Source organism: Ctenocephalides felis, unplaced genomic scaffold, assembly GCF_003426905.1.
Source record: "Ctenocephalides felis isolate EL2017-DRISC unplaced genomic scaffold, ASM342690v1 CF-g0.4_SCAFFOLD_01886, whole genome shotgun sequence".
Taxonomy (NCBI): domain Eukaryota; kingdom Metazoa; phylum Arthropoda; class Insecta; order Siphonaptera; family Pulicidae; genus Ctenocephalides; species Ctenocephalides felis.
The window spans coordinates 4,506,508-4,522,916 of NW_020538040.1; the positions used below are offsets into that span (position 1 = coordinate 4,506,508).

At 30.1% G+C, this 16,409-nt stretch overlaps 1 protein-coding gene across 1 annotated transcript in view; it reads right to left on the reverse strand.

The window, feature by feature from the left end:
* The window catches only part of LOC113377889 (tetraspanin-2A), a 15,882-nt gene extending 2,812 nt beyond the window's left edge, over nt 1-13,070 (reverse strand). The window contains exons 1-4 of the mRNA XM_026618336.1: nt 12,950-13,070; nt 10,223-10,352; nt 6,864-7,069; nt 3,743-4,039 (exon numbers count right to left, since the gene is read on the reverse strand). Coding sequence (XP_026474121.1) covers nt 3,743-4,039; nt 6,864-7,069; nt 10,223-10,325 — 606 coding nt within the window. The 5' untranslated portion in view covers nt 10,326-10,352; nt 12,950-13,070. The remainder of the gene's footprint in view (nt 1-3,742; nt 4,040-6,863; nt 7,070-10,222; nt 10,353-12,949) is intronic.
* Between the last annotated feature and the right edge of the window lie 3,339 nt (nt 13,071-16,409).

Here is a 16,409-nt window from a genome sequence, read left to right on the forward strand (position 1 = left end):
ATAAATCTAACGGACCACGCAATACTTCTATCGGAAAAACATTTGGGACAACAACATCAAATTAATTACAAAAATTTTAACAGATAACTCTTATCCCCTAAAACTTATAAATTCCGTAACTAGTAACAGACGAACGTAACTTTTGAATAAAATGGACAATTGCACAGTACATAACGATTTACCTGACTCAGAAACTCATTCTGGTGTAATATGTTGCCATACATTAAAGAATTGTATGTTCCTTGGAAAAAACTTTTTTATAAATCTGGACTTCGACTTGTAACCAATTTTAGTACAACTACTAGCACTATTTTTACAAAAACAAAAACCCCATTTAATATCGAACGTCTCAGAAATCTCGTCTATCAAATAATTGTTTAGACTGCAATTTAATTTACATAGGAGAAACTAGCCAGAACCTCAATAAACGGTTACAACAACATAAAAAACAATTCAAAAAACCCCAAAACAATTCAAAACTGTTCTTGCAGACCATATATCACTTTAAAACACAATATGGACTTTTCTAATCCGACTATACTACAATTGAACAAAATTTATTTAAAACGAAGAATTATAGAGGGATCTTTTTTAACTATTTATAACAATAAGACAATAAATAAACGGAATGAACTCAACACGCTGTGCGACAAAATCTTTCTATTTAGATAACATTTCCAAATTTCTTACAAAACAATAAAAGCGTTCGCGCAAAGGTTTTACAATTCGTTCCACACATGTGCAGAATCTTGGTAAAAATATTTTTTAAAAAATGACTTTCTCCATTACATCTTCAACCAGTCTACGAATAACACACTATTCATTTGTGATTTTTTCAAATCAGTATTTTGTGAAAATATTGTGTAATTTCAAGTTATGTTTATAATACATAGTGTAGTGCATTACCATATCCTAATACCATGGATTATTAATTTTCCAATCTAACACTAAGATCAACTAATGTAAGTACTAATTACTATTTTATTTTTTTCTTTTCACTCCAATTCAATTGTTTTAGTTTTTAATTTTATTTTAGTTTCCACTGAATGAAGGCTAGGATTATAGCCGAAACGTATGGATTTAAAATAAATTTTTGAAGAAATTCATGTTTTTTATTGATGTTATGCCCGATTATTAGACTTTGTTAATACATATGTCAACATCAAATTCAGAATCATACAAAATATATATATATATATATATATATATATATGTGTATAAATCATGTGTATGTATGTGTGGATACTAATTTAATTAGGTCAATTATTGCACCTTTCAAGTAGTTATTGCAACTTGCTTTAAGGCAAAATGCCACTTGCACCTAGTTTATAAATTTAGTTATAATTTACCTAGTTATTAAATATTTTTACGCTAAAATTAGGAAGATAAGAAAATGTTTTTGTATCAAAATGCAATTTTAAAGTAAACCGAGTTTCTGTAGGTACTTATAAGTAGTATTAGAAAATTTTGTAAATTATTTAATTTTGTTTATATTTGTCGAATTGAATATTTCGTTTGTTTAATAGTTTTAAAAGTATTATTGCAATTTCCGTGACAAAATGCGTGTCGAAAATAGATTCTGGAGCACTTTTCCAATTTGGTGAGAACGACGAAACTGTTGAAAAATGTGAAAATGCCGCCAAGCTGAGTACAGTATAAGTGAAAATGTCGCACAGAATTATTTGCAAATGCGTTTAGACTGTGACTATGCGGGAGCACTTTTTCAATTTTGTGAAAACTAATTTTCATTTTCTCTCAATTATGAAAGTATACAAATTGTTTACAAAATTAGAAAAGTGTTCCCGTAAAGTCACAATCTAAATCCAGCTACAAATATATTTGTTCAGGATTTTCAGTTAGACTGTGCTCGCTTGGCGTCATTTTTATATTTTTCAATACTTTTCACAAAATTGGAAAAGTGGTCCGTATAATCACAATCTAAATATAATTGCTGACATATCGCAAGAAGTTATCACTTAGACTGTGCTTAGACTGTTTTAAAAATTGTTTATGCAAAAAAAATATTATTTTACAAAAATCCAAAATTACAAAAATATTTTATGGAAAATTTGAAAAGATGTAACTAGTGGTGTATGGCATCATATATTGAAAAATGTGAAAATGCCGCCAAGCTAGGCACAGTATAAGTGAAAATGTCGCACAGAATTATTTGCAGATGCGTTTAGACTGTGACCGTACTTTTTCAATTTTGTGTAAATTAGGCAACAATTTTTTTTTTAAATTGAATGCAAAATGAAATGACGATTGTTATTGTTTTAGAGAACAATACATGATTTCATGATTTACATTTGATTTCCTCGGATATAAGAAGATAGCTCAGATAAAAATAGTGAAAGTTAGTTAGTCAAATTGCTCGTTAGTAGAGTCCTTTTTTGTGTTATTTATCTAATTTCAGTTTGCTCATCAGTAGAGTCCTTTTCTATGATTTGTCTGAACCCAGTTTGTTTGTCAGTAGTCTTCTTTGTATTTTGTTTGTTTTGTTATTGAATTTGCTTGTCAGTAGAGTCCTTTTTTATTTGAAGTCTAGATCTAGTTTTTTCGTCAGTAGAGTCCTTTTTTATTATACATCTAGTTTTAGTTCGTCAGTAGAGTTCTTTCTTATGTTTCTATGTCGAATTTTAGTTTGGTAGTCGATTCATTATTTCTATGTCAAAAAATATTTTTCTCGTTATCGAGTTCTTTCCTATTTCATTACGGTATGGGAAGTTCCAGCAATTTACCTACTTCCCATAGGGCAAGTTATAGTAATCGCAAAAAAATCGAAAATGAAAATTTTTGCATTTCTCGACGTTTCAAAGGTTTCTGAATATTTTGGCATACCTTAGAAAAAATGGATATATGTGTGTGTGTGTGTGTATGTATGTATGTTGTATGTATGTATGTATGTATGTATGTATGTATGTGTATGTATGTGCGGATACAAATTTTCGTCGACGATTTCGGGAACACCGATCAACCGATTTGATTAATTCAAAGAACATTCGATTTGTATTGATAAGGAGACGTGCTGATTAGTTTTTGGCGAAGGCAGGTCTAGCCGTTCCGAAGATACGGGGCAAAAAGTGCCAAAAACGGTAACTCAGTTTTTAAGAGAACAGAGCGTCCGATTTTGATAATTTAAAAAACATTTTACTTGTATTGACAAGATGAAAAACCGATCAAATTTTCATAAAGGCAGGTCTAGCGGTTTCGGAGATCTAGTGAAAAAAGTAAAAAAAAAATGCCATTTGGCGGTCAAAAATGATCGTTAGACATATGCACATCAAATTATCAGATATTTTTTAGAGATTTTAACAATAAGTGTGAATTTTGTTAACATTCCTATGGGTTCCGTACCAATGCTTATGCGTTAGACAGCGACGTGGTGCTTACGCGCTTTATATTTTGTCCGTATGCAGTTAAAGCAGTACGATTGCTTTGAAAAAAAAGTTCAGATCTTCCACAATATGTCAAAATAAAGAAAGAAATTTTTTTCAAAAAAAAAAAAAAAAATTTTTTTTTTTTTTTTAATTTTATTTTCAAAAAAAGTAATTTTTTGTCCAATGTATAGTTTCTCAAACATCTTATTTTTTCGAAGTAATTTTTTTTCAAAAATGTTAAACGTTTAAAAAAAAAATAATAATTTTTGGTACGGGAAGTTCCAGCAATTTGCCTTAAGGCACGATGCCTTAATTGCCTTAAGACAGAATTCCACTTACAGCTAGTTACTATCCATTATTACCTGCACAAACCAAGTGATCTCATCCACACATCCGTGGAAAAACGCATGCCCAGTAACAGAGTCCCTGCATTCGCTGGGCAAAGGTTGTCGCAAATGCATATAGTCCATGGGCCCGTCTGCTCCGCAGCAGGCGATATTCTCCTGAATCAACTTCAAGGTTTCCTGCTCACCTGGATAGGTCGACCTGGCTATCAGGTCGCGAACCCTGTCCCGAATTAAGGGTTGAAGGGCCGAGTTCATGGTGCTGAAGTGGAGCAGGGCACCCGCTCCGAACATGCCGAGGAGGAAGGATAATACCTGGAGGAGGACATAGAATTGAATTTGTAGTAGAAAATGTTTCGACCAAAAATTTTACATTTCTAAAATTTACTACTACATTTATCAAATTGAAAAATTGCTCCAGTACGGTCACAGTCTAAACGCACTTTCAAATATATTTGTACCGGGTTGTCGCTTAGACTGTGCTTAGACGAGTGATTTTTTTAATTTTTAACCCAAAATTACATTTCTTATAATTGGCATAAAATTGGAAAAGTGCTCCAGTGCAGTCACAGTCTAAACGCACTTTCAAATATATTTGTAAAATTACATTTTTATTTTTAACATAAAATTGGAAATGTGCTCCATACAGTCACAGTCTAAACGCATTCGCAAATAATTCTGTGCGACATTTTCACTTATACTGTGCTTAGCTTGGCGGCATTTTCACATTTTTCAATAGTTTCTCACAAAATTGGAAAATTGCTCCATTACATAAACAGTCTAAACGCACTTGCGTAAACATTTGTACCAGAGTGGCGCTTAGACTGTGCTTAGCCTGGGTGGTTTTTTGAATTTTTAATCCAAAATTAAACTAGTTGGTTTGGTATTTAGCCTTGATGCAAGTTACATGAACTTCCCGATATAAGTAATTAATCGACTTAATCAATAAAACATAAATTAATTTATGAGTCATTAAAAGTATTCCGAGTGGATTTATTACACATAATTGAAAACGAACGAACACTTTGACGCGGAGTATTTTCTGAAAGCAAATTTTCAAAAATCAATAATTTTTATAATTGAACCAGTTTTCAGGACTTTAATGGTTTATTATGTGCAAGACCAAGTATACTATCGTTATACCATATCATGTAATTTTATTTTTAACAAACGTTAAAAGAGCTACTCATTTTCTCAAACTTTGATGAATTTTTAAAATCAAACTATTTGTCGTAAGGCCATTCAGTAAGTTCTATAAGACCATGGTATATATCGCTAAAAAAATCCATAAAAATCGGCTTAAATATTTTTTCAACAGTTAATTACAAGAAAACGGCTCGGTAGATTTTCACCTAAAACTAATCAATACTATTCCCATCTAATATCTTTCGAATAGTTTTTGTTTTTTTAAAAATGATTCGGTAGGATGAACTTAAATGTGGACGAAAAGTTTAACACTTTTTATTAAATTGCAAAGAAACGGCTCGACCGATCGTCGCACAAAACTGAGAAATGATAAGCCTCATCAAGATACATCAAATGGTTTTTAAATTTCTGAAATCGGTTCAGGCGTTTTTGAGAAAACGTCAATGAAAGGTCTAATTTTGACAAATGCCAAAAAAACGATACTAATTTTTGCAAACTTTGACGAATTTTTAAAGTTAAACGAGTTGTCGTAGGGCCGTAATATTTTAGTATGATATAGAAGACTATGGTATCTACCGTCAAAAAAATAATCATAAAAATCGTCGAATTTTTTTTAAAAAAAACTTTATTACAAGAAAACGGCCCGGCCGATCTCTACCAAAAACTAATCAGCACGATTCCCAACCAATATCTTTGGAACGGTTTTTGAATTTTCAAAATCGATTCAGAATTGCGGGCTAAAACGTAGACGAAAATTTTTTCACTTTTCTGCCATTTATAAAGAAACGGCTTGGCAGATCGTCGCACAAACGATACTGACAAACGATAGTCCTCGTCGAGATACATCGAACAGCTTATAAATTTTTGAAATCGGCCCAGCCGTTTTCGAGAAAACGTCGATTTACGGCAAAAAATCTGTTCACTCACACATACACATACTTTTTCCAAATTTGATTTCATTCGATTCAGAATGGCTTGAAACGTCGAGAAAACATAAAATTAGCGAATCTGATTTTTTATGAAAACAAACTTTACTTTTGATTTACTTTAGATTTTACCGACGAGCAAATGAAAATGTTAACTAGTGGTGTATGACATCGAGCCTTAAGGCAAATTGCTGGAACTTCCCAATGAAATATGATAATGAAATATTCGAAAAGTTTTAAACATTTTCAAATATATTATTACAAATACTAAAACTTTCTTTATTATTTTTGCATTATCTTGTTATATCTGAGCAAATCAAATGTAAATCATAAATCAATTTATCAAAAAAATAGTTGCCTAATTTACACAAAATTGAAAAAGTGCTGCCGCATAGTCATAGTCTAAACGCATTTGCAAATAAATCTGTGCGACATTTCCACTTATACTGTGCTCAGCTTGGCGACATTTTCACATTTTTCAATAGTTTATTACTATTGATTACGGCTAATGATTAAATAAATGCCATTTTGAAGTAAAAAAATTAAAAATTAAAATTACGAAAATTAACCAAGCTAAGCACAGTCCCAGTGACAACCTGGTACAAATGTTTTCACGAGTGCGATTAGATTGTTACTTCACCGGAGCACTTTTCAAATTTTATGTAAATTATTTATAAAAATTACATTTTGAGTTAAAAATCTAAAAATGATATTGTGACTGTACACTTTTCAAATTTTTATGTAAATTATAGAAATGTATATATGAGTTTTAAAAAAATCGAAAAATGACCCATGCTAGGCACGGTCTAAGTGATAACGCGGTACAAATGTTTTCATGAGTGCGTTTAGAATGTGACTGTACGGGTGCAATTTTCCAGCTCTGAGAAAATTATTGAAAATAATCCGAGGCAAATATTTTTGAAATAACAAGATAGCAATAATAAGTTACTAAAAGTATTTGTAATAACATATTTGAAAACCTTTACTATTCCTCGAATGTTTCACTGTACCGGAAGTTCGAGCAATTTGCCTTAAGGCACGATGCTATACACCACTAGTTTCCTTACCTGTATAGATGCATAGATCATCAATAACCCTGTGCTCTCCATCAAGGCACTACAGCAACCAACAAAGGACACTATCATAACCACAACACTTGCAAGGATCAGGATGTAAACACCTGCATAATAGTCGTGGATTTTTAGCATGTCAACCCATTCCTGGAAACCTGGTTCAGCTTTTAACCAGACTGATAGACCAAACATTGAAGCACCTAAAAATAAAAAAAAATTAAGGTCAATTTGGGGTTTTAACTGGTACAAGGGTAAGGGATGTCTTGGTGAAGATTTTATCCCTGACTGGTAGAAGTGTTGACTTGGTTGAAGATTTCATGATTTTCTGGTTTTTAACTAAAGCCACAATTGCAAAAAAATGGTAATTTTGTAGATTAGATAGATTGGTAAAGGATCTTTTGCTGAGGATTTGTCTGACTGGTAAATGCGAAAACTTAGTTGAATAGTTGAAGTTTTTTGTCATTCCCAAGTTTTTCTGGAGTTAATTGATCAAATATGGAAAAACCTGTGCAAAAGTGACACATGATATTTTTGTAGGTTTAACTTGTGTATAGAGGGTTTTGAAACTGGTCAAGAGGTCTATATCTAATAGCTTTCTTGTTACTAAGTGAAGATTTGCTTTCGATTTCCACCAAAATAGACTAATCAGACATAAAAGTCACCATGCAAAATCTTTACTTGTAGATTTGATAGAAAGAACTTGAACACTGAGGGTTTTGAAACTAGAGACAAATTCTAAAATTGGTGTCAAGCTCTAAGTAAGAGTTGATGTTTTCCTTGAACAAAACTGAAATTGGTATTGGTTTTTAACCAGTTTCATCAACCAAGAATGAAACTATCCGTACAAAAATTGAAAATGTTGGTTTTGTAAATTAAACTTGTGCACTGAGGGTTTTGGAACTGAAAACAAGTTCTAAATTGGTGTCAAGCTCTGAGTAAGATTTGATGTTTTTATTAAACTAAATCGAAACTGGTTGTGGTTTTTAACCAATTTCATCAACTACGGAAGGAGATATCCATACAAAAACTAAAATTGTTAGTTTTGTAGATTTAACTTGTGCACTGAGGGTTCTGGAACTAATGACCAATTCTAAAACTGGTGTCAAGCTCTATGTTAGAGTTGATGTTTTTGTTAAACTAACTTGAAATTGGTCTTGCTTTTTAACCAATTTTATTAACCACAAATGGCGATATTCATACAAAAACTAATATCGTTGGTTTTGTAGATATAACTTGTGCACTGAAGGTTTTAAAACCAAAAATAAGTTCTAAATTGTGTGACCATCTCTGAGTAAGATTTGATGGTTCCATTAAACTAATTCGAAATTGGTCTTGGTTTTTAACCAATTTCATTAACCACAAATAGAGATATCTATACAAAAACTAAAATTGTAGGTTTTGTGGTTTTAACTTGTGCACTGAAGGTTTTGGAACTAAAAACAAGTTCTAAATTGGTGATCAGCTCTGAATAGGATTTGATATTTTCTCTAAAATAAATAATAGTTGGTCTTGATTTTTGACCAATTTTATTAGTCACGAATAAACCTAACTATACGAAAACTGAACTTGTTGATTTTGTAGATTTAACTTGTACACTGAGGGTTTTGGAACTAAAAATAAGTTGTAAAACTGGTGACGACCTTTAAGAAAAATTTGATGTTTTCTTAAAACTAAATTGAAATTGGTCCAGGTTTTTAACCAATTTCATCAAGCACAAATGAAACTATCTATACAAAAACTAAAATTGTTAGTTTTGTAGATTTAACTTGTGCACTGAGGGTTTTGGAACTGATCACAAGTTCTTAAACTGTTGACGAGCTCTAAGAAGGGTTCGATGTTTTCTTTAAAATAAATAATAATTGGTATTGATTTTTGACTAATTTTATTAGCCGTGAATGAAACTATCCATACAAAAGCTAAAAGTGTTGGTTTTGTAAATTAAACTTGTGCACTGAGGGTTTTGGAACTGATCACAAGTTCTAAAACTGTTGACGAGCTCTAAGTAAGATTGATGTTTTCTTTAAAACAAATAAGAGTTGGTTTTGATTTTCGACAAATTTTATCAACCACGAATGAAAATATGCATACTCAAACTAAAATTATTGGTTCTGTAGATTTAACTTGTGCACTGAGGATTCTGGAACTAATAAAAAGTTCTAAAGCTAGTGAGGAGCCCTAAGTAGGTTTCGATGTTTTCTTTAAAATAAATAATAATTGGTCTTGGGTTTTAATTTCATCAACCAAGAATTAAGTTATCTATACAAAAACTGAGATTGTTGGTTTTGTAAATTTAACTTGTGCACTGAGAGTTCTGGAACTAATGAAAAGTTCTAAAACTAGTGAGGAGCCCTAAGTAGGTTTTGATGTTTTCTTTAAACTAAATGGAAACTAGTCTTAGTTTTTCACAAATTTTGTCAACCAAGAATGGATATAACTATACAAAAGTTTGAATTAATTGTTTTGTAGATTTAACTTGTACACTGAGGGTTTTGAAACCGATAACAAGTTCTAAAACTGGTGTCAAGCTCTAAGTGATAGTTGATGTTTTCTTTAAAATAAATAATAATTGGTTGTTGTTTTCAACCAATTTTATCAACAAAGACTTGAGCTATTCATACTAAAGCTAGAAACGTTTGCTTTGTGAATTTAGCTCGTGCACTGACAATTCTAGAACTGGTGAAAAGTTTTAAAACTAGTGTCAAGCTCTAAGAAAGATTTGTTGTTTTCATTGGTATAAATAAAAATTAGTCTTTGTTTTCAACCAATTTTATCAAGAAATTATTGAGCTATTTATACAAAACCTAGAATTATTTGTTTTGTAGATTTAACTTATGCACTGAGGGTTCTAGAACTGATGATGAGTTCTAAAACAAATGACCAGATCTAAATAAGAAATTATAGTTTTTTTGAACTAAATTATAATTGTTTTTGGTTTTCGATAATAATGATAAAATAAATATATAGCAGAAACCTAAATTAAAGCAGATTGTGTCATTTATTTTTATTCAGGTAGTTTTACTGAAGCCTAAAAAAATTTGTGTTCTTTGTATTGACTCGAGTACTTTCTTATGAGCTAAATGTATGTTTTTTATCCATTAAAAGTTAAAAAAATCTACGAAAATGACAAATGTGTCAATTTTGTAAGTTCAACTCGTGCACTAAGGGTTCTATTATAGTGTAAGATATCTCTGGAAATAATAGGATTATCTTGTAATCTAATTTTGTAAGTGGTCACAAAAAGTTCAAAACAAAGTTTAACAAATTGAGACGAAGTTTGATGTTAAAGTTTATTTGGTACATGATGAATTGACAATGTGATGGATTATTATAATAATTTTATTATTATTTCTTACCAACTATCCATGATATGACGTTGAAGCAAAACAAAGTATACTTGACACAGTTTATCCTGTTCTCCAATTTTACAAGACGTTTTCCAGACATTGCGTTCACCATTCTGGAAGATCTCTTTTAATTTTGTTCCTGAAAAAAAAATTATAAAAATATGGGAATTATTCTACAATGTATAGGGAATAAATCTGTAAATAAATTATTATCCTAGAGTAAATATGATAGTCTTGTGAGCTCCTCAAAAGTCACTCCTAAAATCATTATTAATTATGTATGAATCATGATTTAACTTCGACAAAATTATGCACAACTTTTAATTTTTTTATAAACAAATTGCGTTTTATATTATTGTATTTTAGTAAATACATTATAGTATATTATACTTGAAATTCAACCATCTGGAGTGAAAATTGTAGTCTTACGAGCTTATTGAATATCGTACTTCAGAATAATTAAAATGGGCCATTATGAATTGACATAATTTTGTTAGAAAAAAATGCATTTGGTAATACACAAAATATATTTATATATATATATATATATATATATATATATATTTATATATATAATGAATTTAGTATTGTTCATAAATTAGTCACATAAATATTTGGCCAATAGTATGTCTTATCACTCTTATCATTCCATTGAATTAAAATTCTTAGATAAAATCATTACTCACATTTGTTTAAAGACTAAATATTTTTGTATAAATTTATAATTATAATTATCTTAAAAAAATATATATAATTATATATATATATATATAATTTTTTACTAATTTATTAATATTGTTACAGGTACGTACATTAAGATGCATTTGGAATACACCTTCGTAAATGTAAATAACAAACTTACTATTTATATTATTGTTTTAATAATATTAAAAATTTTATAATGAATTTATATATAAATATATATAATATATACAATATTATTTTTACTAGTAATTTATCTATTAAAAAAAATTATTTTAGTTACATTTCTTTTTAAATTTCACAATTATTTGATCTATGACTAACACATGTTCTTTGTAGGTTGGATGATTAATATATTATTCAATTGAAGTAAAATTGACTTAGGTATGTTTTATAAAAGTAGTTAAAAAATGCTGAAACTATTTTGATAAAAAATAACAAAATAATTCTATTATCTTTTCCAAAAATTAGTTGGGAACAATAATGGGTAGTTTTGTGAAATCGATGACGACCCGAATATTAATTCTCATTACTAAGTCGATTATTTGCACTTTAGAAAAGTCCCTTTTATCTTTTCGTTTATAAAAATTTCATTATTAAAATAAAATAGTCATTATTAAAAATGCAGTTTTCATTCTAATGTAGTAGACCAGCGCAGTTCATGTTTTGTTGCTTTTTCTTTAGTTTGCTTGTCAGTAAAGTCCCTTTTTCAGCACAACGAATTGACTTTTATATGTCAGAAGAGAACCATATTTCTTTTATTTTTATTGTTTGCTCATCAGTAGAGTTTTTTTTAAATTTTTTCAGTTTGCTCGTCAGTAGAGTTTCTTTTGTCACTATTATTTTTTCAGTTTGTTCGTCAGTAGAGTTTCCAGTTTTTTTTCTATTTTTTATGGTCGTCAGTAGAGTTCTTTTTTCTTTACTTGTTCAGTTTGCTTGTCAGTAGAATCACGTGACTCGTGAATTACAATTTTGAATGTAGTTTGTAGGTCAGTAGAGCTCTTTCTTCCAATTTTTTAGCTTGCTTGTCAGTAGTGTTCCTTGTGTTTTTTTTAATTCGTCAGTAAAATTTCTTTTACCTTTACTATTTTTCTCAATTTGCTTGGCAGTACAATTTGTTAACTACTTTTTTATGTTATTTTATTTTTCTAATCTCCTTTCAGGTTGTTTGTCAGTACAGTTCCTTCTTTATCATGATATATTTAGATAATCAATAATTTTTTTCCCTTTTCAACAAAATTTGATAGATCTTTACGTTTTAGAGGTTTCTGAACATTTTGGCATGCCTTTCACAAAATGGATGTATGTGTGTGTGTGTGCGGATACAAATTTTCGTCGACGATTTCAAGCACACCGATTTGAATAATTGAAAAAACATTTGATTCGTATTATCAAAGTATCACATATTTTATAAATATTTTAATAATAAAAACTAATTTGTTTCACTTTTCTATGGGTTCCGTACCAATGATTACCCGTTATGTTTAGCAGCGCCCACGCGCTTTTATATTTTGTTTCTACGCAGCTAACGTATCGCGATTTCTTCGAAACCAAGTTTAAAATTTTCAAAATATTTCAAATTATAAAAAAAAAGATTCTTCTTGAAAAGGTAAATTTTTTTTAAAAAAATTAAAAATCCAAAAATCGTTTTTTTACTAAAAGAAAATGGAATAATTTAAAAAAAAAAATTGGTTCGGAAAGTTCCAGCAATTTGCCTTAAGGCACAAGTCCCTCTTTATCTCATTTTTCTAACTTTCATATTTGCTTGTCAGTAGAGTCCTTTTTTCTTCACACTTTTAGATTAATCGTCCTTTTTTGTTAAATGATACATCAGTAGAGCAAATTAGAGATGATGGACAAATTTGAAAAAACAATTCATCGTCAGTAGAGTTCTTTATGTTAATTACACCAAATTAGGTCACACTGAGTGGTCATAATTTTTTACTCATCATAATTAAAAATACTCAATTTTAAATAATATTAAATAATAAGACTAAATAATATTAATTTTATGAAAAATAATATTCTACCTACCTTCAAGAAAAATTTCACAAAAACTTCAATTTTTACCTAAATTTCACAATATTACGCACTTTGTTCCAAATCAATAGAACAATGACTCACCCACTACTAAAATTAATAAATTAACTCCTCTGGCAACACTTTTAACTACACTCTGGTAATTTAGAGGTTACATTAGATTGTAATCATTAAATATAATTATTTGTTATTAATTATTGTAACTTTTATTAAATTTGTTATAGCAAGATGGTTTCGTTAGAATCGGTTTTATCGAATGCGTTAGCTTTGTTATCAAAGAGATACACCTGTTATCAGAGGAATGATAACGAGGTGAGGTGGAACTGGGTTGGGTTCGACATTTATATATATATATATATATATATATAAATTGGTGTCAAAAGACAGGTCCATGGTGTGCGAGAACCAAATTAAATATACGCCTTTTATGTTTATTGTTTATAGTTCACTTTTTATTTTTGGAACTTTTGCTTTTGTGATTTCATTTCTTATGTAGACTTGCTTATTTATTGTTTTACCCAAATTGTTCATCATCTGCATTTTTCTTCATATATAAAATGTAGAAAATAAGTCTACTAGCAAGCAATCTAGAAGGAGAGTGAGTAGAAAATAATTAACATGAATTGATTGATTCAAATAAATATTCAGTTATTTTTGTTTATGCTCTTGTTCTGAAGATGGATCAAACCAAATGTCAAAACGTTTGCACCAATCGAACATTCCAAAATATTATAGGCATACGAAAAATGCATTTGACCTAATGGTTTAATTGCAAAAATTACACCGTTAATATTAATGATATATTGATGACATATTTTGGACCCACTAGAAGTGGTTCTTTAAATTTGGAAAAACTAGTGGTGTATGGCATCGTGCTTTAAGGCAAATTGTTGGAACTTCTCGTACCGTAATGAAATGTTCGAAGAATATTAAACGATTCCATATAGATTATTATAAATAAATACTGTAACATTGTCTAATGTTTATAAGAATTATATAAACTGAAATTCAAAACTGAAATTATTTATTCAAAGTATATAAGTGAGCTTTAGATCTTTAGCCAGAATTAAAATTTAAATCTGAATTATTTTTGATATAACAAAAATTTGGAATAAAAAAAAACTTAAAAGCAGTTATTTTGTCAAAACAAGCAAAAAAAGTTGTTTAAATCACTCAAATCGGATGCTCAGTTCTCTCAAAAACTCCCAATTTTTGCACATTTTGCTCGGTATCTTCGAAATGGCGGGACCTGCCTTTTCCAAAAACTAATCACCACTTCTCTCAATCATTACTTATTGAATGCTTTTAGGATCGTTCAAATCCGATACTCCGATCTCTCAAAATCTCGATTTCTATTTTCTGCACTCTTTGCTCCGTATCTCCGAAACGGCTAGATCTGCCTTTTCCAAAAACTAATCAGCACATATCCTTATCAATAGGAATCGAATGTTTTTTGAACCATTCAAATCGGTTGATCCATGCGCTCGAAATCGTCGACGAAACATTGTATCCATACATATATACACACACACACATTCTTTTTTTCTGAGGTATGCCAAAATGTTCAGAAATCACTGAAACGTAAATAAATGCAAGAAATTTTCATTTTTGATTTTCGGGCCATTACTATAACTTACCTTACGTGAAGTTAAAAAGTAACTTGAAAAACAAAAAAAAACTAGTGGGGTGGGTGGCATCGTGCCTTAAGGCAAATTGCTGGAACTTCCCGTACCGTAACGAAATGTTCGAGGAATATTGAATGTTTTCAAATAGATTATTATAAATATTGTAACATTGTCTAATATTTATAAGAATTATATAAACTGAATTGCAGAGTCGAAATTATTTGTTTAAAGTATATTAGAACTATAGTCAGAATTAAAAATAAAATCTGAATTATTTTCGATATACAAAAAATTTAAAAAAAAAAAAAATGGTACAAAATTTTTTTTTCCAAAATCAATTATTTTGTTAAGACAAGCAGAAAGTTCTTTGAATCAATTGAATCGGACGCTTAGTTCTCTTAAAAACTGCCATTTTTTGTATATTTAGCTCTGTATCTCCGTAATGCGAAAATCTGCCTTTGCGAAAAACTAATAACCCCTTCTGCCAATCATTACTAATTGAATGTTTTTTAGATCATTCAAATCGGATGCTCCGTTCTCTCAAAAACTCGATTTCTATTTTCTGCACTCTTTGCTCCTTATCTCCGTAACTGCTGGACCTGCCTTTGCCAAAAACTAATCAGTTCTTCTCCCTATCAATAGGAATCGGATGTTTTTTGAACCATTCAAATCGGTTGATCCGTGCGCCCTAAAACGTGACTGGAAATTTGTATCCACACATACATACACACACACACACATACACACACACACACACACACACACACATCCATTTTCTCTGAGGTATGCCAAAATGTTCAGAAACCTTCAAAACGTCGAGAAATGTAAAAATTTTCAATTCCGATTTTCGGCCCATTACAATAACTTACCCTACGGGAAGTTAAAAAATTCTAATAATCAGCAATTTAACGTGATGTACAAAAGGGACTCTACTGACGAGCAAACTAAATAAGTAAAGGAAGAAGGAACTCTACTGACTAGCAAAGATTGTAAGAAAACATTAATTCTACTGAAAAATATTATGAGAAAACATTAATTCTACTGGAGAATAATTCGTCGTTATGCATTTTTGAATATGATCTATTTTCAGTGAATTAAAATTTGTTGCATTTTTAGTTTTATTCATATTTTCTACAATTTTAATCCTATGTTACTAATTAGTAGAGTCATTTCCTTTATTTACTGTCAATTTGTTCAGAATTACAACATATTTTTTCATGTCGTGATTTTGTTTGCTCATTAGTAGAGACCTTTTCTGTACATTCTATTATAGTTTGTTCCCAAGTACATTTTCATTTGTTTAAAAACCACATTGAGTTTGTATCTTTTCTATCTTTATTGGTCAAAATGCCATTTACACCTAGTTTTTAATTACTCTTATATTTATTAAAATAAATTATCCACACACACACACACAAACATGTATCGTTTCCCTCTAACAATACATGTACTAATATTTTAGAACAGATCCCCCAGTTCTATTTTTCCCGATTCATTTTAATATTATGAAAATAATGCAGTGGCTTATTATTGTTTATGAGGGGCCCGTCCAGTTCAGTGGGGGGGGGGGCTTTTATACGTAGAGACTCCCACGTTTGTGTATTACATTTGAATAATGTTTTTTGGAAGGGGCCCCCCAGTAATAAATATGGATTAATTGAATTACCTAACGCCGCCCCTGCGAGCGAAATTCTCTGCATGGACGACGATATATTTCATAGGGGCTTAGTAGGAGGAATTCTTTTTTCGGTGCCTATTGGCAAGTAGCAGAATGGTGAGAGAGTGGTAAAAGGTTCCGTACCAATAAAAGAAAGTTTTAATTAAAAATG